We start from the raw sequence: 22,762 nt of genomic DNA on the forward strand, positions 1-22,762 counted from the left end.
TACAGTTATGAAGTAGCAACACAAATCATTTTATAGTTGGGGGTCACCACAACATGAGGAAGTGTACTCAAGGGTCACAGCGTTAGGAAGGTGGAGAACACTGATTTAGAGGTTGCTGACGGCGGGCCAGCCCTTGTTCTGAAAGCTTTGTGTGCCGAATCACACTGAGGCCTCAGAACCATTCCAGGTTCGGGGCTTAACACATAAGGAAGGGTATCCAACTCGTGCATCGAAACAGTGATGGAGTGAGGCCATGCAGGGTCGCTAGAAATCTTCCCGTCTGTCCCACCACGAGGCCTTTATCGACTTAACCCCCCACCCCACCCCGGTTTAGACAGTTTTATGTGAAATGCCGATTCCTTTTATAAAGAGAGGGGAAGTTCCTCTAAAAGGGAGGAGGGCAGTCCGCGGAGGGACAGGCAGGGTACAAAGCCAAAGACGGAGGGAAATTTGAGACAAACCACTTAATGACAAAGCAAGTCTCACTTCCGCAGTTGACAGGTGGCCACCAGGGGCCACTGCTTGCAGTTTCCATAGCGAGTGAAGGGAACCCTTTAAAAAGGAAAGCGTCTGCCGCGAACATTTCATTAAAACCATCGGGGCTAAGCGGGGTAGCCTGTCTCCCAGGAGCCAGGGCAGAACAGCTCCGGACTCCCATCCTCCAGGATGGGCAGAAGGCAGTGAGAAGCCGTCTCCCATCTGGGAGCCACCTGGGTCTTACCTTTGGAGTCTTCTTGGGCCAACTGACCACGGGGACTCCAGTGATGGCCAGGCTGGGGTCGTCATCCACATGTTCCTTCAGTACATTCTGTAGCCAAACAAAGGATCCATATTAACCAGGGGTGAAGGGAAAAATCTCTAAAGGAGGCAAAATTAACCTCTCAAAGGTTTGCAAGCTGAACCCCTCCCCCTCAAAAAAAAAAAAAAAATCATTGCCTGCCACCATCTACCACTCTATTATGGAAACCAAGTTACTCAGATTTCCTATGGACTCAGAACCATAGAACATTCCTCTTCCCAAAAGTGTTTTGAGACGTGATTTCACTTTGTAGCTCTGGCTGGTCTAGAACCTACGGAGATCCTCCTCCCTCTGCCCCCAGAGAGCTGGGATTACAGGCGTGTGCCTCCGCATTGTCCTGCATTTACCAGCTACGGATGCCACTTACGGCATCCAGCACTTGTCCGGAGCGTCATAGACTCTCACACACACAGGGGACTTTGTGTCTGCGGTGTACACTCACACGTGTGTGGTGTGTGGTGTCCTCGGAGAGCTCAGAAGCCTTGGAAGGCCCTGGGTATCCTCCACCATCACACTCCACCTCAGTCCTTGGAAATCAGAACCTCTTTTTTCGAGGGGTTTTTCGAGACAGGGTTTATCTGTGTAGTCTTGGAGCCTGTCCTGGAACTCACTCTGTAGCCCAGGCTGGCCTCGAACTCACAGAGATCCGCCTGGCTCTGCCTCCCAAGTGCCGGGATTAAAGGTGTGCGCCACCCCCACCCCAAGACTGGAACCTCTTGATGAAAAACACACAGCTCATGGATTTTGAGCTAGGCAGGTCACCAGCAAACCTGAGTGACCCTCCTGTCACTGTCCACCCCATCCCTGGGATTACAGGCACGTGAAGAACCATGCCCTGTTGATATGGATGCTAGGATCCAAGTTCTGTTCCTTGGGCTTATGCAGTGAACACGGGCAGCAAACATTCTTAACTGCTGAGCCGTCTCTCCAACCTGGCCTCACTTCTCAGCCAGGGAAGGGGGGATATGAGCAGCTTAGACCACTAAAGCCCATGAAGTCAACTGTGTTCTCAAAGAGACAAATAAAAACCAGCCAGGCAGGAGGGTTTATGCCTGTAATCCCAGCACTGCAGAAGGAGAGGCAGGATGATCAGGAGTTCAAGGATTCATGCTACACAATGACTATGAGACTAGTCCTTGCTACATGAGACCCTACCGTGAAAAAAAAAAAATCAACAAGGCCGGGTGGTAGTGGCACAGGCCTTTAATCCCAGCACTCGGGAGGCAGAGGCAGGTGGATCTCTGTGAGTTTCAGGCCAGCCTGGTCTACAGAGCGAGTTCCAGGACAGCCAGGGCTACCCAGAGAAACCCTGTCTCGAAAAACCAAAAAGAAGAAAAAGAAAAATTCATGGTTAAGGTTCGGCAGAGGTCAGTGACGAGCCGACAGGTCTGAGCCCTTAAATACAGGTTTCCCATCTTGTTTCTTTTTCTTGGGTGTCCTACAGACAGTCATGTGTGAAGAAGTTCATGGGTGGAAGGTCTAGAGAGCAGAGTACCTCCTCCCTCAGTGGCACCATGCCCAGCTCTTACACCTTCCTAAACCTTGCTCCCCGAGACTGTACCCGAGAGGTAATTCAATGGTGTGGCTTCTCATAGAGAAATGAGGTTCTTAAGTTGCTATGCAAAACGCTGAGTCCCTATCACCCTTTTAGGAACCTGCAATCTGCTCACCAGACAATGAACACAGTGTGGTGTGTTGGCATCCCAACCTCATACATTCAAATACAACTGACGGTCCTGCCAGCGCTTATCCAGATGGGCTGAGAGCATTCTTTCAGCGACATTTCAGAACACGACCGATCACAGAGGAAGATTGAATAGATCAACAGAAGAGCTCAGAAGATAAACATAGGTGAAGATTATTTTACTTTTAAAAACAATTAGTGTGTGCATGCACACACTGGGACACACGTACTCATACGTGCTGAGGCCACGGTGTGCGTGTGGAATTCAGAGGAGAACTTTGTAGAGTCCATTCTCTCCCTACACCTTGACATGTGGCCCAAGGTTCCAGCTCAGGCTATCAGGATGGCAAAGGCCTGAATCTGATGAGCCACCCTGATGGCCCTCAAGATTATTTCAAGGCATCTTCTCTGATCTGTATTACCAGACGGGACTCTAAGCCACTTCTAACAGACCCTACCTATTGTCCTGTTTTCTTGGTCATCCATGGGTTGACTGGATGGCAGCCTGAGGCACTTTCTCCACTCCCCATGGGAGGCAGCCAAGGGCAGAGCTCACTGGGGCTACCTGGGTTTGACTCTTTGCTAAACATCCAAGTTCAGCGACGATTGCTATTTATAAAATACCTTGACTGGGCGGTGCTGGCGCACACCTTGAATCCCAGCACTCGGGAGGCAGAGTCAGGCAGAGCTCTGTGAGTTCGAGGCCAGTCTGGTCTATAGATTGAGTTCTAGGGCAGCCAAGGCTCCCCAGAGAAACCTTGTCTTTGAAAACCAAACAAACAAACAAACAAAAAAAAAAAAAAAAGAAAAAAAAAAAAAAAAAAAGCCAACCAAACAAACCACCACCACCACCAACAACAACAACAAACAAACAAACAAAAAACCCACCAAAATATCTTGACTATGTTACGGCTTATGTGAGCCCTGTCTCCCACACGCTCATTCATGGCAACACTTGGTCCCCAGCTGGTGACAATTTGCAGAGATTATAGAACCTTTGGGACATGGAGGCTCTGTGGCAGAGATAGGGCAAAGGGGTGGGGGGTTAGAGCACAATTTCCTGCTTGCACTCTGAATCCTGCTGCCTCCCAAGACATGATAAGCTGTCCCAGAGGCTTCCATCACCACGCCTTCCCTGACACTGCGGACTGATGGCTTACGAAACTCTAATCCGGAACCGCTTCTCCTTGAAGTTGCTTCCTGCCAGAGATTCTGTGAGCCCCACATAAAGACTGACTGTAGAAAGCTTCCTGCAGACAAAATTCAGGACAGAAGGCTTCGAGCCTCCAGAGAAGGCCATCCCACAAAACACCTGACCTGAGCCTCCCACGGACAGCCAACATCATAAAACACAGGCAAGTCTGAAAAAACTGTCCAGCCAAGAGAACGCTGAGGAAATTAAATGTAATGGGGCGTCAGGGATGAGATTCTAGGACAGTATTTAGGTAAATGCCGAGGAAATCAGGAGACATGGCAAAACGTTTGTTTTAAGGACTGTGTCGAATGCATTATATTAAGATGGTAACAGGGCTTGAGGTGTTTGAGTTTTCCAGAAACCTAAAACTTTTCTTGCTGGGTGAAGGTTTGTAGGGAGTGAGTTCCAGACACCTGTCTCAACAAACAAGACCATCTACAAAAAAAAAAAAGTTGCCAAAAGAAAAGTATATTTTAAAAGGTTTGTTTTTTAAAGACATGACTATCTAGTTCTATTTGGCCTTGCTCAGAGATCTGCCTGCTTCTGTGTGTGTGTGTGTATATATATATATATATATATATATCCCCACACCCACACCCACACACACACACACACAGGGTTTCTCAGTCTACCAGCTCTGGCCATCCCAGAACTTGCTCTGGGAACTAGGATGGCCTCGAACGCACAGATATCCACCTGCCTCTGCCTCCCAAGTGCTGGGATTAAAGGCGTACACCACCACCGCCCGGCTCCTTTTCATTTTTTAACAATATAGTTTTAAGGTTTTCCCAAGGTGCCTCACATCCCAAAGAAAGCCAAGTTCCCATCTGTGTATAGCACTTTATGGCCACCAGGGGGCACAATGGAACCTGTCTAGCGGCAAAATTCTAAAGGCAAGAAAGTTAGGGGAGGCACAGCCTAGTGGGAGATTTTTGTCTGGGGGGGCGCGGGGGGAGTGCTGGAAGGAATGATGTCACAGGATTCCTTAGGCTCTGCCTGAATTTATACATTCCCGGGGAACTGTTGAGCGCACAGACAGAAAGAAGGCTGTGTGTCCGCACTGCCCCAGCCCCCCAGAGATTATACCATATAAGCCTGTGTGGCTCCGGCAAACCCCAGGCAGGCTTCCTGCGAAAGGATGGAGCCACCACCGGGGCTGTGCTACCGGAAACTGTCTCACGTGTGACCTACCAAAGGAACCACGGGCTGGTTAGGCCTTGGCAACCGCCCCCACCATGCCAACTTCTCTCAAAGAATTCAGTTGGTTAACAAGAGATTTGGGTCCCATTGCTCCCCAGGGTGGGGTGCTAATCACTGAAAACCCCATCTAGGCAGTGACTAAAAAAAAAACGCCATTAACAAGGCAGTGGCTGGGGGCTGGAGAGATGGCTCAGAGGTTAAGAGCACTGACTGTTCTTCCAGAGGTCCTGAGTTCAATTCCCAGCACCCACATGGTGGCTCACAACCATCTGTAATGAGATCTGGCGCCCTCTTCTGTATACATAATAAATAAATAAAATTAAAAAATAACAAAACAAAACATGGCAGTCGCTGGAGTCGGGAAAGCAACACCCAATGAGGGGTGGATAAGAGGGTCCACCACACGGCCGGAGTTACCTGCTCTGGGGAACACCAGGTACCAGTTTATTTGGGCCGTCTCTGAAGCCCTCCGTCCATTCCATCTGCACCTGAAAAAAGACTCACCCCTACATTTCACTACGATCCTCCCCAGAACAATGTTCAAGTCTTAACTCTAAACTCCAATACCTGCAAATGGAAATTTCCAACCTTGGGTGGAAAAGAAGTCTCTACAAAGTGCCCTGAATCCTGTGGCTACCTAGAGTCACCAGGCATGCATCTGCCTGGGTATCTGAGACGGAGTTCTTCCCGTGCTGTCCCTTCCTTCTCCGGAGGCTGTACATGCAAGGGGACACACACAGTGTACATGGTTCGTTCTCTGTGGTCACGCTGGAGGCCAGCCCCGGGCTGCTCACTTCCTGCCTTTTGGCTCCTCTGAAAAGGCTCCTTTGAAGTCGGCAAGAAGGATTTTACAAAGTCTTCCGGGCTGGAGGTGGAGACTCAGGGACAGAGGACCAGCTTAAGATGCAGAAGGTCTGCTGGGCAGTGGTGGCGCACGTGTTTAATCCCAGCACTCAGGAGGCAGAGGCAGGTGGATCTCTGTGAGTTCAAGGCTAGTCTGACCTGGTCTACAGAGCGAGTTACAGTACAGCCAGGGCTGTTATACAGAGAAATCCTGTCTCAAAAAACTAAAAGCAAAACAAAACAAAAAAGATGCAGAAGGTCCTAGGCCCAACTTCATCACACACACACACACACACACACACACACACGCACGCACGCACGCACGCACGCACGCACGCACGCACGCACGCACGCGCGTGCGCAATGCAAAAGATAGGTAGAGAGACAATCTAGACCCTACAATGCTCAAATCGTTAACACCAGTAAGGGACAGTTTTAAAAGCAAGTACGATCCAAGGTGAAGAACTAGAAGACCCCAACAGAGAAAAATGCTCTGACCCCCTCTCCTCACATCACGGGTTCACGAGCTCAGGTTTGACTGGGAACAAAACTGTTTCCATCCCAAGGTGTCTGAAATCATAACAATATCAACTCTGGTCTACTGAGCACTTCAAGACCTTGCTAGGACTTTACACATGTCAGTTATGATATGACACAGATCATACTTCCTCTTGTTTTACTGTGTCCCCAAGAACCTCAGCAGCACAATGGACTGTGCAGAGACTTGACCTGACTCCACAACTGTCCTCAAAGACAAGCAACATCCATCTAGACAATGCACTTTTTTTTAAAAAAAGATTTATTTATTTATTATGTATACAGTGTTCTGCCTGCATGTCTGCCCGAAGGCCAGAAGAGGGCACCAGATCTCATTATAGATGGTTGTGAGCCACCATGTGGTTGGTAGGAATTGAATTCAAGTCCTCTGGGAAGAGCAGCTGGTTCTCTTAACCTCTCCAGCCCTGGACAATGCACTCTTAATTTAGAATTGACATCTATTTGGGTAGTGAATTTTTTTTTTTTTGGTTTTGGTTTTGGTTTTTCGAGACAGGGTTTCTGTGTGTAGCTTTGCGCCTTTTCCTGGAACTCACTTGGTAGCCCAGGCTGGCCTCGAACTCAGAGATCCGCCTGGCTCTGCCTCCCGACTTCTGGGATTAAAGGCGTGCGCTACCACCGCCCAGCCAAGGGTAGTGCATTCTTAATTTAGGACTTGCTTCCCTATTACGTTTGGAGTTTGATGTCAGAGCAATACAACTGATCTCTATTTGACTGTTGATTTAAAAAAACAAAAGTGCCGGGTGGTGGTGGCGTACACCTTTAATCCTAGCACTCGGGAAGCAGAGCCAGGTGGATCTCTGAGTGCAAGGCCAGTCTGGGCTACAGAATGAGTTCTAGGAAAGGTGCAAAGCTACACAGAGAAACCCTGTCTCGAAAAACAAACAAACAAACAAAAAACGCTTGACCAGATTTGTTAGTTCATGCCTATAATCCTGATACTTGAGAGGGTGAGGCAATATCGCCACAAGATTAGAGCAAGACTAAGCTATATATAGCCTGGTCTGCACAGGGTTAGACTATGCCTAAAAATAAAAATAAAAAAAGACAGAGAAAAGAAAAGGAGAGAAAAGAAAGGGAGAAGGGAGGAAGGGAAGGAAGAGAGATAAAAAGAGACTTAAAGAAAACCTGACTTAGGTCTTTCAGCCCCACAGCTCTGTGTAGCTCCGTAATTCCTGCTAGTCCCATAATGCTATTGCAGTCCCATAATTCCATGCAATTAGACAGTTGGTCTTCTCTACCATGATAACTTGATGACAGCCAGAAGAGCGTGAGATCATGGCGAGGGGGCGTGGCTACAGTACGTAGTCAAAGATGGTTAGGCTGCACTTGGCACACTCCCGGAAGCAGCTTGCAGAGCGGTCATCCCGCCTACACCCTTGGTGCCCTCTGCCCTTCACAGCCCTGCCACATACTGGGAGTATTCTAGTCACTCAGAACTGAGTTGCGGACCACATGCTACACGTCCATCTTTCCCTCCACCCCGAGTCACAGCGCTCTCCGAGTTCTAGCGGAGAGCAGAGACGTTTCTTATAGAGACCGCTCGCTAGGCAATCCCATCTTCCAGAGAATTACTTCAACCCACAACTGTTGCTAATCAGTGTGACCCCAAAATCCATGTACACTGGGAGCCCCAGAATGTGACTCTGGGGATGGTGTCTATACATTTAATCAAGCTGATACGAGGTTCTGCTGGATTCTCCTGGGCCTGAATCCAAAGGCTGATGTCACTCACTGTTAACAAGGAGAGGGGGATGGCCATGGACAATCAACCTTCACCGTGGGCTGAGAGGGGTATGACGTTAAGATACACCAACCAACGCCAAGGACTGCTAGCTGCCCCGAGAAGAGGGAGGGGCCAAGGAAAGACACTTTCCTAGAGCCTTAGGCGTGGGCACGGCTCTGTAAATATCTTGCTTTCAGACTTGCGGGCTCCAGGCCCAGAGAGGATGCACTGTCAGACGTCTAAGTACCTACAGCGCTCTGGAACATCGGCCCTAGGAAACAATTGCAGCCGGTAACGGTTCCCTAAATAACGGATGAGAGATGGGGAAAGACGAGGAAAAGATCACGGGACAGCAGAGGCTGGCCAAAGCCAAACTCACTGTTCCTCAAAGTAAGTCCACGCCACAGTTCCCTGCCAATGCGCTAACTTATCTTTTTTTCAAAAGCTTCAGTCTATATTACACATTGATTTACCTACTGGGGGAATACGCACCATCCCAGCGCAAGGCTGGAGGTCAGAGGGATACCCTTCGGGAATCAGTTCTCTCCCTCCACTATGTGGGTTCCAGGGATTGAACTCACACTGTGAGGCTTGGCGGCAGGTGCCTCTACCCACTGAGCCATCTTGCCAGACCCCACTTCAGTTTGTGATGTTAGATTCACTTACTAATTTTTATGTATTTGTGTGTATGTGTGTGAGTTCCCAAGTTGATATGTACCATGTGCACGCAGGGACCCAAAAGGGAAAGGAGAGTTAGTTTCATGCCCTGGCACTGGAGTTACAGGAGACTGTGAGCTACCATGTGGATGCTGGGCACCAAATCTGGGTCCTCTACAAGAGCAAAAAAACCCAGCGGCACTGTCCTCCTCAGCACATGGCGAACGTGCCTCACAGCAGTGGCACTGGTCTCTGCACTCACGCCCTAACCTTGACAGGCCTTCTCAGCAGCAATCAAGGCAGCCTTCGAGGGCAATGGAGAGACACAAGGAAAGAGAAACCTGGCCACGAACCAGGGGCAAACACACCACACACGGATCCTATTAAAGCAAGAGGGTATCACAGAAAGCGATGAACATGTATAACCCGTTCACAGTATTTTGGGAACTCAGTACTATTATTTTGTGATTGATTAAAAATGTAACAAAACCGGCCCGGCAGTGGTGGCGCATACCTTTAATCCCAGCCCTGGTGACGCAGAGGCAGGTGGATCTCTGGGAGTATGAGGCTAGCCTGGTCTACAAAGCAAGTTCCAGGACAGCCAGGACTGTTACACAGAGAAATCTTGTCTTGAAAAGCCAAAAGGAAAAAAAAATTAAAAACCAATTGATTAAAATTATTTTTTATTTTACAGGCTCTCACAAAAAAAAAAAAAAAAAAAAGTAGCCACATGACAGAATCCTAAGGTTGCCGTTAAGAGATCAAACTACAAACTACAAAAATACCCAATAGAAATGAGATGTGGGTAAGGCAGTAAAGAACCTGCCCAGGGTGGGCTGGAGAGATGGCTCAGAGGTTAAGAGCACCCAGCAACCACATGGTGGCTCACAACCATCTGTAACGAGATCTGGTGCCCTCTTCTGGCCTGCAGTCATACATGCTGTATACATAATAAATAAATCTTTAAAAAAAAAGAAGAAGAAGAAGAACCTGCCCAGGATGTGTGATGCTCTGCATTCCATCTGGTACCACAGACAAGAAAATCAAATTAGTAAGTGAGGCACACCTGGATTAACGATTTTCATTCAATGGTTCCATATACTGGTTATACATTCCTAACAATTACCTGACCTGAAGCCCCTCAAAGTTCCACACACTCCCAACGCCCCACTACCCCACAACCCCCAACTTACCCCCCAGTCCCTGAGCCCTGCAAGGGGCTGGATAAACTACCAATTCCCAAGGAAGAAACCTGAGTTCAGTTTCTAAGGCCAGTAGACCGCCAACTCCACTGCCCCAATCAGCCGCTGGAGCAGCCAGCAGAGGATTCTCCTAACTTCGTAACTGCAGTCTCAGCAAAGCTACAAAGCAGCAGTTCTGCATTTGTAGATCTGCACTACAAGAAGCATTCACATAGCGGGATGTCCAGCAGGCACTCTAGCATCTCTTCCTGGATCCTCATCCCAGCTCTTCCTGACCCCGACCCCCGGGATCTACTTCCTATGCAGATCCAAGGGAGACCACGGTAACCTCCCAACCTTAAGCTGCTGCACTATACCCACAGTCAACCGTTAGGAGGAAGGTCACCAGCTCACACACACGCAGACTCACGCTCTCGGGAACCAACCCCGAATGGCAAGCTCTAGGGAATCAAACCCATCAGAACACTGTCGTAACACACACAAAACCCCCTGCGAGGGAACCCTGAGGTCCCAAAAAGTATCAAAGACGCTGTTGTCACACACAGAGCCAGCCTCGTCCCAGCTGCTGACCGTGGCCCCAGATTCCATAATCCAGATAGGCTTGCCTAGACCGAGTACCATCCCAGCACCTGGACCCACCCTGGAATAGCTACTAGCCACCCTAAGCCCGACCCAGCCGTGGCCCCTGCTCACCTTTACACCTTCCAGGAGGGCCTGGGGGTCCTCGATGCCCTCGGGGACACACTTCTTATTCTCCGGAAGAGACTCGAGTTTTTCCACCAAGGCTTTCAGGCCCTTCAGTTCAAATTCGGTCAGGTGGGTCCACTTGGTAGAGGCCTCAGTGGAAGGGGAGCCTGTGGGTGTCTTGGGGTAGTCTACGGGCGTGGTGGTGGACCTGACGCTTTCCTCTGACTCGTGGGACAAAGTCCTCTTCAGGAAGCGCATGGCAGGGGCTTTGGGCTTCTTCCCTGTGTTCTCCTGTTCCTCCGAGGGGGTGCCGGTGGGGGAGGTGGGGCCATCGGCAGGTGGCTTGGGTGTCTTCTCTGCACCATCCTCCTCCTCCTCGGTCTCCTCCTCCTCCTGGGGCTGCTGCTCACAGGACTCCTCCTCCATCTCCAGCCAGGAATCCGATGAGAAGCCGTCTACACTGGCTTTTCTTGGGGCATCTGTGGGGAAGATCATAAGATACAATGATGACCGCTTAGCGGCCCCCCGCTGGAAGCTCTGTGGATTCCACACTCGCCCTTCCTGCCAGAGAGCAAGGGTCTGGTTCAGGCCTCCTGGCCTGTACAAGGGCAGTAGTCAGCCATACACAGGTTCAAATCCCAGCTCTGCTCTCTTCCCAGCTCTCTGCACCCTTACGGGTTGCTTTCCCACTGACAATATGACTGGCATTTGATCGTATGTCTTCAGGTCAGTTAATGGCAGGAATAAAGAGAGTGTAGTGGACCTAGGTTTGGTTCCCAGCACCGACATGGCCTCACAACTCCCTGTAACTCCAGTTCCGAAGGATCTGATGCCCTCTTCTGGACTTCAGAGTGGTGTCCACACATACACTCAGGCACATACACACACTCTTAAATAGGTGTTTAAAAAAAAAAAAAAAATCAGTCAAGGACTGGAGAGATGGCTCAGAGGTTAAGAGTACCGACTGCTCTTCCAGAGGTCCTGAGTTCAATTCCCAGCAACCACATGGTGGCTCACAACCATCTGTAATGAGATCTGGTGCCCTCTTCTGTATACATAATAAATAAATAAATCTTTTTTTTTTTTTTTTTTTTTTGGTTTTTCGAGACAGGGTTTCTCTGTGTAGCTTTGCGCCTTTCCTGGAACTCGCTTTGGAGACCAGGCTGGCCTCGAACTCACAGAGATCCGCCTGCCTCTGCCTCCCGAGTGCTGGGATTAAAGGCGTGCGCCACCACCGCCCGGCATAAATAAATAAATCTTAAAAAAAAAAAAAAAACCGGTCAAGGGCTGTCAGGATGGTTTCGTGGGTAACGGCACCTGCTGCCCAGGCTGACAACCTGATTTCAATCCCTGGCCGCCCCTCCCTTCTGGGTAAACTGGGCCTGAATTATGGGCACGAGCTGTATAACATGGGCCTGCTCCTAGGGGGCACGAAAACCCAAACCTCAGAGTGTTGTAAGAAAAACCAGGTAAACTACAGAGGAACACAGAGCGCTTGAGTTCTCTGTTCTGTGGGATGGTCCTGTCCTGTTTTAGCAACTGTGCTGATCACAGGCTCCTCCATGCAACTGCAGTTTTGAGGTGGGGTGGGTGAAAATTCCGTTTCGTCTGGGGGGTCACGGGAGCCTTTTCTTGGCTTCTGTGTTCCGGGCTGGGAGAATCACAAGCGGGGCTATCTCCTGAGCGGTCTCCTGCCTAGCATTTGGGCTTAGGAGAATCCCGGGGGGGCCCAGGGCTACCCCGCAGGCTCCACGACACAAAGGGTACCTGCCCTGGCCCCGGTTCGGTTACTCACCAATAAGCATTAATTCTCTCTGGTATTCCTGAGTGAGGTAGGAGCGCTGGGTCACACAGTACACGTATCTCTCCAAGACATACCAGCATATCTCATAGTAGAAGGGGTAGCGGAACTTGGGCTGAACCTGAAAGCACGGAGCAGAGCGGGCAGGCGAGAGGGGTCAGTTTCCAGGGATAATGGGGGAAGACGCGCACGCATGCGCGCGGCAGGCGGCAGGTTCCCCGCGGTAGCGCTCATCGCCTCGGCAAGAGCATAAGTCACGGGAAAAGGGGGGAAACGGGAGGTGTCACCGGCAGGGAGGCAAGACGTGAGGCCTGGGAGGGGCAGGCGCCAGCAGCATGCATGGACGAGGCGGGGAGAGGCCTGCGGGAGGCATCGGTTTTTTGGTCCCTGAGCTACCCATCCCGGGAGGTGAACAGGGCCCACTGTGTGCAGAAAAAGGATTTCCCTGACCTGCTGCCAGCACTACGGATACCTGCAAATGGAAGGAGCCCTGCCCGGTCCCAGCCGCAACGGACACGGGCTCCTCGTTCTAGAATATTCTTGCACGGACTCTGCTGTCTCTCCCCTCCCTTAAGAAACAGAAGTCCTCTCCCAATCCTTATGCTGCAGCGGACAAACTATTATACATCCTCCTGAATTCTGGGAGGAAGGCCAGGCAAGGAGGACCCCGGTGAACGGTGGGCGGTACAGTCTCATCCACCTCCCTAGGGTAGGGCCCTTAGGAACATCCACAGTGTCCTGCTCCCCACATCCACCTACGATACCTGCTTGTGTTTCTACTAAGGGCTCTAAGGGGCACAATTCCCCCAGTGTAACCAAGGCAAGACATCTCGTCACCAGGGGATACTCTGGGGTCTGGTGGCTGGGTATCAGTGGAGAGCCCTCTCGGCTGTTTCTCAGAGGTGAGGATGCAGCGCATAGGAGAACTATGAAACGTGAGGACCGCAAGGGATTCTGATGGGTGGCAGGGCAGGGTCTATAGAGAAACCAGCAGTGGAAAAAAGGAAGGACCAATACCATTATGGATGGCCTCGGCATGGAGGAACCTTCCGGAAGCTACATCCTGAACAGACATGGAAGCGGGAAGGTACAGTAAGATGACTTCATCTCCCATCATGGGGAAAACTTGTCTTACACACCCCCAGAACAGCTACTCATCTCTCCCCTCTCCCAAGGGCGTGTCTGTGGAGGTCAGAGACTCCCTCCTCACCTTCCTCGTCCTTCAGCAAGCATCCCCTAACCCGCAGGTGATCTTTCTATGCTGACAATATACAGTGCCCAGGTACCTTTTCAACAAAATCAAGTATGAGCAGACTCGAGTCCTCCGTTACATAAAATACATTTGGCTGGAATTCTCTAAGCACCACACTGGAAAAAGCCTGCCCACCCCAGTCTTCAATTCCTCATCTACTTCAGCTAAATTCTCAGTTCTTAGGCCCTTTCCGCACTCCTGGGTTCCACCTCTTCCACCTGTGAACTGGGTCCACGTCATCTCCCTGCCTCTGGGGGATGACGTGCTTAGGGATGAGATCATGGTTCGCCGCATGCTTTTCAGCTCCTCCGGGAGATGCATGGAGTTGGGAGAAGAATCTGGCGTTTTCCTTGGCTCCAGCCACTTTCTGAGAAGCCCAGTTTCACTATCAGGATGTCGAGGCTCCTTTTTTTCACAGTTACTGATCAGCGCCCCCTGGGCTAGACAGGGGCTCCTGAGTTTGAAGCCGCCCTCGACCTCCTATGATAGAAAGTTTGAGGGTCGGGGTTCAGCCCCATCCTGATTCCAGAGACCGGGCCAAGAGATTTAGAAACAAATGGCCAATCCCTAAATTGCAAGCCGAGGAAAACAGACCCCCCATTCATAACTCCCAAGAGGGGACTTGATGGATCAAATACTTTCAACTTTGGACTTTTCAAAAATGTTGAGGCTATCCATGCCACTGTGCCGTTGATGGGCACTGTGACACCAGAGAATACTTCTAGATTAGGGGGGCGAAATCAGAGGAAGGGGCTGTATTCAAGAGAGGATGGCAAATCTCCCCTCTTGGACGCTGAACCCAAGGGAAACTAGCTGGGTGAAAACAAATATGAATGAAGAAATTCAACTTGGTTTGGCCTTTTTTGTTTGTTTGGTTTTGGGGTTGTTGCTTTTTTTTGGTGGGGTGGGGGGAGATAACTTAATTTGTTTTTTTGTTGTTTTTTTTTTCCAAGAGAGAACTGCAGGGAAAAAAAAATTGCAAAAATTGACTTACACACAGGTTGTTGCCTACTACCCTTCGCCTTCAAAAGGTTCCAGCCACATGCCTAGGAACATTAAACACACGATTGCTCAATACTATTTGGTGACAAGTTGGGAGTCTCACCAAACGGAGTGGTTAACCAACCTCTGTCCCCAACAAATGGCAAGGCGGTCACAAAGAAGGCCCTGGGCCCAGCCTCGAGGGCAATTCACCAACAGTGGATCTCAGGGGTCCAACTGGCGTTCCAAAGGCCCATTTAAGTGGCACCCGCCTGGCCCTTCCTCAGAGGCCTGAGTCATCCAAGAACTGAGCGGATGTTGGAGTAGAGTTGAGGAAAGTCTCTGTGCACCTAGGATGCCCATTTCATTTCTTAAGAAATTAAAATGCGAAGGTGGGTGGAAGCATCTTAATTTTTGTTTTTCTCCTGGAAAAAAAAAAATTTCAATGGGGGGGAAAATAAAAATCCAATGGTAGGAGGGAGGGGAGAGGAAAGGTAAATAATTTGCGCTTTCCAAACAGTCACTGGCTGCAAAGGAGGGAAATATAAGGGGTGCTGGCATTACCTTTTCTGGGGAAGCTGTTTTCACTAGCGCCATTAAGGAAAAAAAAAAAAGATAAGCATAAGAAAGACAGCAGTTTGATGATCTGGACCATCCTTCCGACCCTCAGTAGCTAACTGGAGCTAAAAGTATGTCACGGCTGTCGTAATCATAAGAAGCATGCAGCAGTCCGTTCTGGTCTGGCTCTCCCATTACTGTGATCTTTAGAGCAGGAGATTCACAGAAGGAACCCGACTCTATCAGTCCTTAGAGGCCTACACCTGTCTGTCTGCGCTGCCTTATGGGGGCCCATGACACAGCGGAATGAGGGTCTCCTAGCATCTTGCACAGACAAATGAAAATATTTTCTAAATGTGGGAGAGGCTTAGGGTTTTAGGGCTGGATAGCCAATCCTACCCCCAGCCAGCATAACAAAGGCAAACTCCTTTTCTGGACTCCCTACTGGGCTTCCTCTGTCCAGCCTCCAGCCTTTCTTTCCACTTAAAGCCATGTTTTAGAACACTCCGGGGAAAACTATTTTTAAATGGCCATAACCTTCTTAAAGGAGCTGATAGGGATGGAAGAATTGAGCTGTATCGGGCTGACAAGTAGTCCTGACATTTTATCTGGCTTCCAGGACTCTCTCTCTAGGGCCTTTTGTCTGCTCTGGCTTCTAAGGCAGAAACAATCGGGGCCTCACAGCCAAGCCCCTCTCCAAAGTCCAGAATTCAAAGCAGATTAAAATGCCTGCTGTAGCTTGCAGCTTGGCCTGCCCGCCACCCCACCCCACCCCACCCCCGCCCCCCAGCCATCCTTCCTCCAGCCCTAGAGCCAACAATCTGCTTCGGAGAAGCCAGATGGGTGCCCCCTCAGGGACTAAGGACAGGGGGCCTCAGGGGAGGGAGCCGATATGCATCTTGATGTGGTGAGATACTACACCAGTGCAAACAGAATGATGTCATAGGGGATAGCGAGGTTAGGGGGGTCCTGCTTTGAGTGATACCAGTTGGGGAGAGGAACTAGGCTCCTAAGGGTTATGATGGGGGGGGGGGGCACAGGTGCTCTGAGATGCACAATCAGATTCCCATGGGAGGGGAGAGCTATCCAGCAAGTTGCCAGAGGAACTGAGAAATCCCAGTCTGGTTCTGGCTTTCAGGAACTGCCTGGAAAGTCTGGGCCTGACCCCTCCTCTAGAGTACCGGCTTTCCATCCACACCTGATGGTCGCTGCTCACAACAAATGGCCTGTTTGTCAGGGCTGGCCAAAGAATGGTTGGCCGGAGTCCAGACATCCCTGGACTCGGACTGAAAAGTGACCATTGGTGCCCAAACACCGTGTCTTTGTCCTGAACAGCACAGGGCACGTGCTGCAGACCTGGGCTAAGTGCACCTTTCTAGAAAGGTGAAAAAAAGTCCATGAAACAAGGCCTCTGCGCAGGACCTTGGCCCAGGACAATGTGGACATGGGCACCACAAGACAGGAAGCCCACAAACTGGAAAGGCAAGCATGCCCTGGACGCCCTCAACTCCCCCTCACTGTAACTCCAATGTATCATCGTATGCAAACAAAACCTAGAAACAAGACTGGAGAGTTACATTCTGACCAGAGCAGGCTGAGGTGTTCTTTACAGAGTTCAAGCACTCCAATACCTCTCTGGGGCCGAAAAGCCACTTTCTGAGGCAAATCCCAAGGAGAACTGTCATGTGGTCTGTTCCTACGATGGAGTTCTTCTACGCAGTCATGAGATGCGCTGCACATGCACTACAACATGGATGTACTACAACATGGATGGACCTTGGAAAGATACATCATGCTGAGCGGGGGAGTCCAGATGTAAAAGGCCACGTATCACATGATTCCATGTATAGCGAATGTCCAAAACAGGCCAGTTCGTAGACAGAAGGTAGATTAGAGGTCCCCAGGGTTGGAGAAAGAGGGAATAAGGAATGGCTGCTAATGGGGACAGGGGCTCCTTGGTGGGGGTGGGGGAGAGAACTGCTAGAATTAGTGGTGATGGCTACATACTAAAAATACAGAACTGTACATTTCAAATGGTGAATTTCATGGTATGTAAGTTGTATCTCAATTCAAAGAAATTGTTAAATAGTCACATTAAAAACAGAAGAGGAAAAGTGGCCGGGAGGTGGGGGGATACAAAATAGGCCCTTTTCATCCCAGGGCTTCAGTTTTTCATCCCTGAACCTGTCTGTCTCAAATGCCTGGGGACATGTGGTCAAGCCACAGCATTGGCAGAGGTGGCCAAGTCCCAGCCATGGAAGACATTCAGGGAAAACTCCAGGAACAAAAGGCGCAGGCGGCCTTCATCCTGGGAGAGTTGATAAGCTGGTCACAGGGAAGCCTCGGCCCCAGAGTTTCCCAAGGGCCCAGGGGATGCGCGCTCAGCCACAGGCCTCGAGACACAGGCTTCCCTTCCATCCGACCCCAGTTTCCCAGGTGAATACAAGGGAAAGGTGTGACTCTGGACCAGGCTGGCGCTTTTCCAAGCCTCCCCGCAAACTTGAGCAACAAGAAAAATACAAGGTCCACACACCCGTTCTACATATGCAAAGGAAAAGGCAGGGTCCCTCCCACTTCCTGCTGCTCTATCAAGGTAACAAATGCACAGACACTTGCTCAGGTACAGAGATACAGACACTGGTTCCACAAAGTTTGTTTTTTTTTGTTTGTTTGTTTGTTTGGTTTTTTGGTGTTTTTTTTTTTTTTTTTTTTTTTTTTTTTTTTTTTTTTTTTTTTTTTTTTTTTTTTTTTTTGGTTTTTCGAGACAAGGTTTCTCTGTGTAGCTTTGGAGCCTTTCTGGAACTCACTCTTTAGACCAGGCTGGCCTCGAACTCACAGAGATCCGCCTGCCTCTGTCTCCCAAGTGCTGGGATTAAAGGCGTGCGCCACCACCGCCCAGCAGTTTTTGTTTGTTTTAAATGAGAAAATGTAGCTCAGCCTGGCCCCACTCTGTGTAGCCCTGGCTGGCCTTGGGACTTCTGATCCGGCCTCCACTTCCCAAGTGCTGAGATTTTAGGTACGTACTATCATGCCCAACTGTCCCACAGAGGATTCTGCCTATGGTCTGATGGTGAACAGGAACTCCAGGGATTTGGGGATGGGCTCTTGTGGAGGATCTCATAGCGCCCTCCAGAACCAGAAACAGGGCCCCAGCTTGAGACGGAGCAGAAGTGGGAAGGAACTCAGGTCGAATTGAGAAAGGCCAGCGCCCCCTCCCCGCCCCCGCAACCTCCCCCACCCCCGCGCATGTGTGTCGGGAGAGAAGGTGCCTTCTTACCCGGGTTCTGTCCTCGATCTCGTAGATCCGCAGCTGCATGGGCACGTTGAAACTGTGCAGGATGTTCCCGCCGAACACCAGAGAGTCCACAGGGGTATATACTGCATGGATCCAACCTGAGCGGGGAGGGCAGAAGGAGGATGAGCCCTGGCGCCTCAGACAAGACTGGAGGGAAGGGAAGAGAGCACGTGGGAGGGCACAGGGGGCACCGATACTCAAGGACCCGTGATGCAGACACCGAGGCTCCCTGGACAGCCCGAGGGACTCAGCCAGCAGCTCCTAGAAACCCCAGTTAACTCAAGGCAGGGGCCGGGATGCTGCAGGCAAGTGCCGGTCTTGAAGATGTTGGTGGCCAAAGCTTCCTCCCAGGACGTGGCTGTAGCCAGGAACAGAAGGCCCTGGTCCCCAGCATCCATGCCAGGGAGCTGGAGGCCCCTCCCAGGCTGTACATCTCTCCTCAGCCTTTTCTTAGTCATTCCTTTGAACACTGGTTCCCCGGTGGGGGTCATATGGGATACCCTCAGAGCAATGACTACAGAACCCAGACACCTTTTTCTGCAAAGCACATCCTGCTGGCATGGAATTCTCCAAGGCCTGTGTCTAAGTTAAACTCCTTAATCACAGGATGCTGGCAATCCCACCTCAGCTCTTCTTCTTCCCTTCTTCCCCATGTACTAAGGGCCGTAGCAGATGTCCCTTCTACACACTGCAACTTTTTTGGGGGGGGGGTTTTCGAGACAGGGTTTCTCTGTGTAGCTTTGCGCCTTTCCTGGGACTCACTTGGTAGCCCAGGCTGGCCTCGAACTCACAGAGATCCGCCTGCCTCTGCCTCCCGAGTACTGGAATTAAAGGCGTGCGCCACCATCGCCCGGCTTCACACTGCATCTTCTTAACAGTGTGGGCCACACTGGTGACTTCCCCAGGTGCACTCTAGGGGCCTTTTTCCAGGTCTTGGCTTGTTAATTCTTACAGAGGCAATCTCTTTTCAGCTACAGCTTACAGGTGAAGCAACTGAACCGAGGTGCGTTAAGGTGAAGTCATCCATTAGTATCTGAACCCCCAATGTTAGCCTCCGCCTGCTGTGTGGAGATTTTACTCATCAATATCACACCTCCATTGAGACGGCCACACTGCCAGGGCAGAAAATATCAATGCGGCCCCTGGAGACGGAGCTAGGGGGCATACAACTTATGGAACTCCAATTTGCAGATGCTCAAACGGGCTCAGAAAAGAGTCCCTTTAATCCCAATACTCGGGAGACAGAGGCAGGGGGATATCTGAGTCTAAGGCCAGCCTGGTCTGCAGAGCGAGTTCCAGGACAGCCAAGGCTATACAGAGAAACCCTGTCTGGGGGCCGAGGGTGGGGGGGGGAGTCCCTTGCTGAATGAAGCCGCAGCTGGCAGGGGAGAACAGCTGTTTCCAACAACTCTGCATTGCCCCAGCGGTCCACGCAACAGGCATGGGCACACCCCGGGAAACAAAGGAGAAAGACAGTGAGAAGGACGCACAGAGGCAATGACAAGGACAGGCCGTGGGGACACTCAGAGTGGAAGACAGAGGAGGACCAGCCAAGGGCAGAGAGCGAGCAGACAGACAGACACACACAGACACACAGACACACAGACACCCCCCGCACCTCTCTTCTCCAACATGTGATTACCTATTTCACTCAAACTAAAACTCTGGAGACCCAACCTTGGCACTCTCTGCCCAGGCCCCACGCAGCTCCGATCTCTTTCCCAGGTGAGCTGAGACATCAGCTCTCAGGCTCACAGTCTGCACCGGCTGCAGGGAACAGAGCCACCACCGGAGGCGGGCACTTGGCGGGTCCAAGGCCACCGCTGGACACAGCCACCAGCCCTCCTCGCCAGCGTGGCCAGAGCTAACTGCTGTCAGAGAAAAGCAAGACAGACATTGTCACCCGTGGCGGGACACCGCGGGGGGCAGGAATGGAGACTCCTTTGTCTTTCGGGTCTCTGGCTCAGGCCATCAGCTGCTCTGGGACCAGTGTGTCCCTGGAGGAAGTCATCCGGCAACCTGGACCTTTCCGCCCTCTGGGGGAAGACAATGGCTGGCTGATGTCTAACAAGTCTTGACTTCTGCATTTGCTTGGTGGGACTCTATATCAGCATAAAATCCTATTCACACCCCTTTCTACACTGTAGGGGGGCCGTCTATATACGGGTTCATGAGTGTGCACACGCACGCCTGTGTGCATTGGTGCATGGGGGCCAGAGGTCTCCTCCTCAAGTCACTCTTCACTTTACTTTTCGCAACGGGGTCTCTCATTGAACCTGGAGCTTCCTGACAAGCTAGACTGGCTGGCCCGTGAGTTCCCAAGATCTTCTGTCTCTACCCCAGACCTCCACACACACACACACACACACACACCCACCCCCCGTGGTGAGGTGACACGCAGAAACTGAGCATCTGTATACTGTAAAAAACAACAAACAAACGGCGTCTCCCGCCTCTGCTACCGGTCAGCGGATCTTTTAGAACCACATTTCTGTGTGTTCACCAGGCAGAGCTACGCTGTCTGCTACCGTGGTCATTACCACATTTAAACGCTTCCTAAGACTGGACTGAGGATGTCTGGACCTCCAGGTCCTGCTCTTGTACTCCACACACCCACCCTCTCCCCAAGCCTGAGCTCAGGGACCTTGGTGCCAGACTCACCCTGATCTGGCCATGTGTGCCCACCAGAAGAAGACTATTGCCTTCCTGGTGGGGAACTTGGTGAGCAAGAACTCCATTGCTACAAGCAATTGCCATTGATGGCAGTTTGGAAAAGGACGGTGCCCACATATCATGGATTGATTAGCCCAGACTCTCCCTGCAGTGAGAAATGGAGGCACACCCAACTTACATCTATCACCCTGATGTGTGAACTGTGGGAAACAGAAGACAGAGGCCACTGTAAGTAGGCAGGGAGTCTGTATGCCCAGCTAGCTACTCAAGGGTTTTTAGAAGGCTACAGACTTTGCTAGAGCATCACAGGTGGATCAGGAAGACTCCCTTGGATTAAAAGGGCTGCCAAGTTCCCATCTATCCCTGCTTACATTTGCTTTCAGGGTCTCAATGATGCCCTTAGGAAGAAACAAGGAGATGGGATATTGTGGCATTCAAAACCCCATCCTTTCCCATCCTCCTGAGGGCGGCTCATTCACGATGATACTCTGGGAAGCTGGTGTCCTGGGCTGTAAGTGGGCAGGAGAGGCTGGCACCTGCCATCAGCAATACGAAGGCAATAAACGGCTTATATTCAGGCCAAGCAACCAGGGACGGGTGCAGCCATAGAAGGAACATAGTGACCCACAAAACCCACTGCAGAGATGATTTCGGGGGGGCCGAGGGGGCCCAGAACAACAGAGGCACAAGGAGTCTCACCCACAACCCCGGTGCTCAGAATGAAGTCTACAAGCCCCTTGGTGCACCTGCCTCCATTTCTGCCGCTGCTGTCGAGATGACCTCGCAGATCCCATGACCACCCCCACTGCGACGCCCTGGGCACCGTGGCTGCCAACCAGCAAATTACAGGCTGCATCTGACCCAAGGGTATGTCAAGTTTGGTCTACCTCATATTACAAAATGGGGAGATTTCACCTGAGAAGCTGAACTGTTTCCCTCCGTACAACATGGGAAGATACCCAAGGCACGCCCTGGTACTATCCGGTCCTGAAGCACCAATGCCAACCATCAATTGCCCAATTTCCTATGCCTCCAGCACCCTCTACAGTTCACCCGCTTCATTTGACTTCTTCCTTGCTCTGTACCCATTTTACAGCTGGACTACCAAAGGTCCCATCATGCTACACTGTCAAGGACTCAGAGTCACCATTACCGATTTACTGGCGTACTGGCATCACCAGGTGGTTCATGTCTCTCGTTTTGATTTTTTCATTTTTAAAGGCAGGGTCTCACTGTCTAGCCTTGGCTAACCTGTAACTCCCTCTGTAGACCAGTCTGGCCTTGAACTCACAGAGATCCATCTGCTTCTAAGTGCTGGGATTAAAGATGTATGCCACCACAACCAGCAAAACTTTTTTGAGACAAGTAACACTGGCCACCCATACTAGCCTCCTCCTGCCTCAGGTTCCCAAGGGATGGTTCTTAACTCCAAGGCAAGGACAGGGAATACTTTAAGATCAGCCTAAGTCTCCGGACTGCAGAATTCTTCTCAGACATTTCCAACCTTCAGGTATCCCTAATAAGGGGCCCATTCCCAGGCCACCAACATGACTGCCACCTGGCTAGACACACACCCAAGACAGGGGATTGTATCCCATGTCCCCTCAGCCCCTCTTCTCACTGCCTGGAACCAGTCAGGCTCTAAGAACGTTTG

The 22,762-nt window shown here is 50.9% G+C and overlaps 1 protein-coding gene across 22 annotated transcripts in view; it reads right to left on the bottom strand.

Annotated features, from left to right (window-relative positions):
- The window catches only part of Kdm2b (lysine demethylase 2B), a 152,129-nt gene that overhangs the window by 58,870 nt on the left and 70,497 nt on the right, over nt 1–22,762 (bottom strand). For all 22 annotated transcript variants that reach the window (XM_076560010.1, XM_076560008.1, XM_076560009.1 and 19 more), the window contains 4 exons: nt 18,418–18,533; nt 12,344–12,470; nt 10,555–11,027; nt 722–808 (listed from right to left, as the gene is read on the bottom strand). In XM_076560010.1, coding sequence (XP_076416125.1) covers nt 722–808; nt 10,555–11,027; nt 12,344–12,470; nt 18,418–18,533 — 803 coding nt within the window. The remainder of the gene's footprint in view (nt 1–721; nt 809–10,554; nt 11,028–12,343; nt 12,471–18,417; nt 18,534–22,762) is intronic.

This window comes from Peromyscus maniculatus, chromosome 23, assembly GCF_049852395.1.
Source record: "Peromyscus maniculatus bairdii isolate BWxNUB_F1_BW_parent chromosome 23, HU_Pman_BW_mat_3.1, whole genome shotgun sequence".
NCBI classification, from domain to species: Eukaryota; Metazoa; Chordata; class Mammalia; order Rodentia; family Cricetidae; genus Peromyscus; species Peromyscus maniculatus.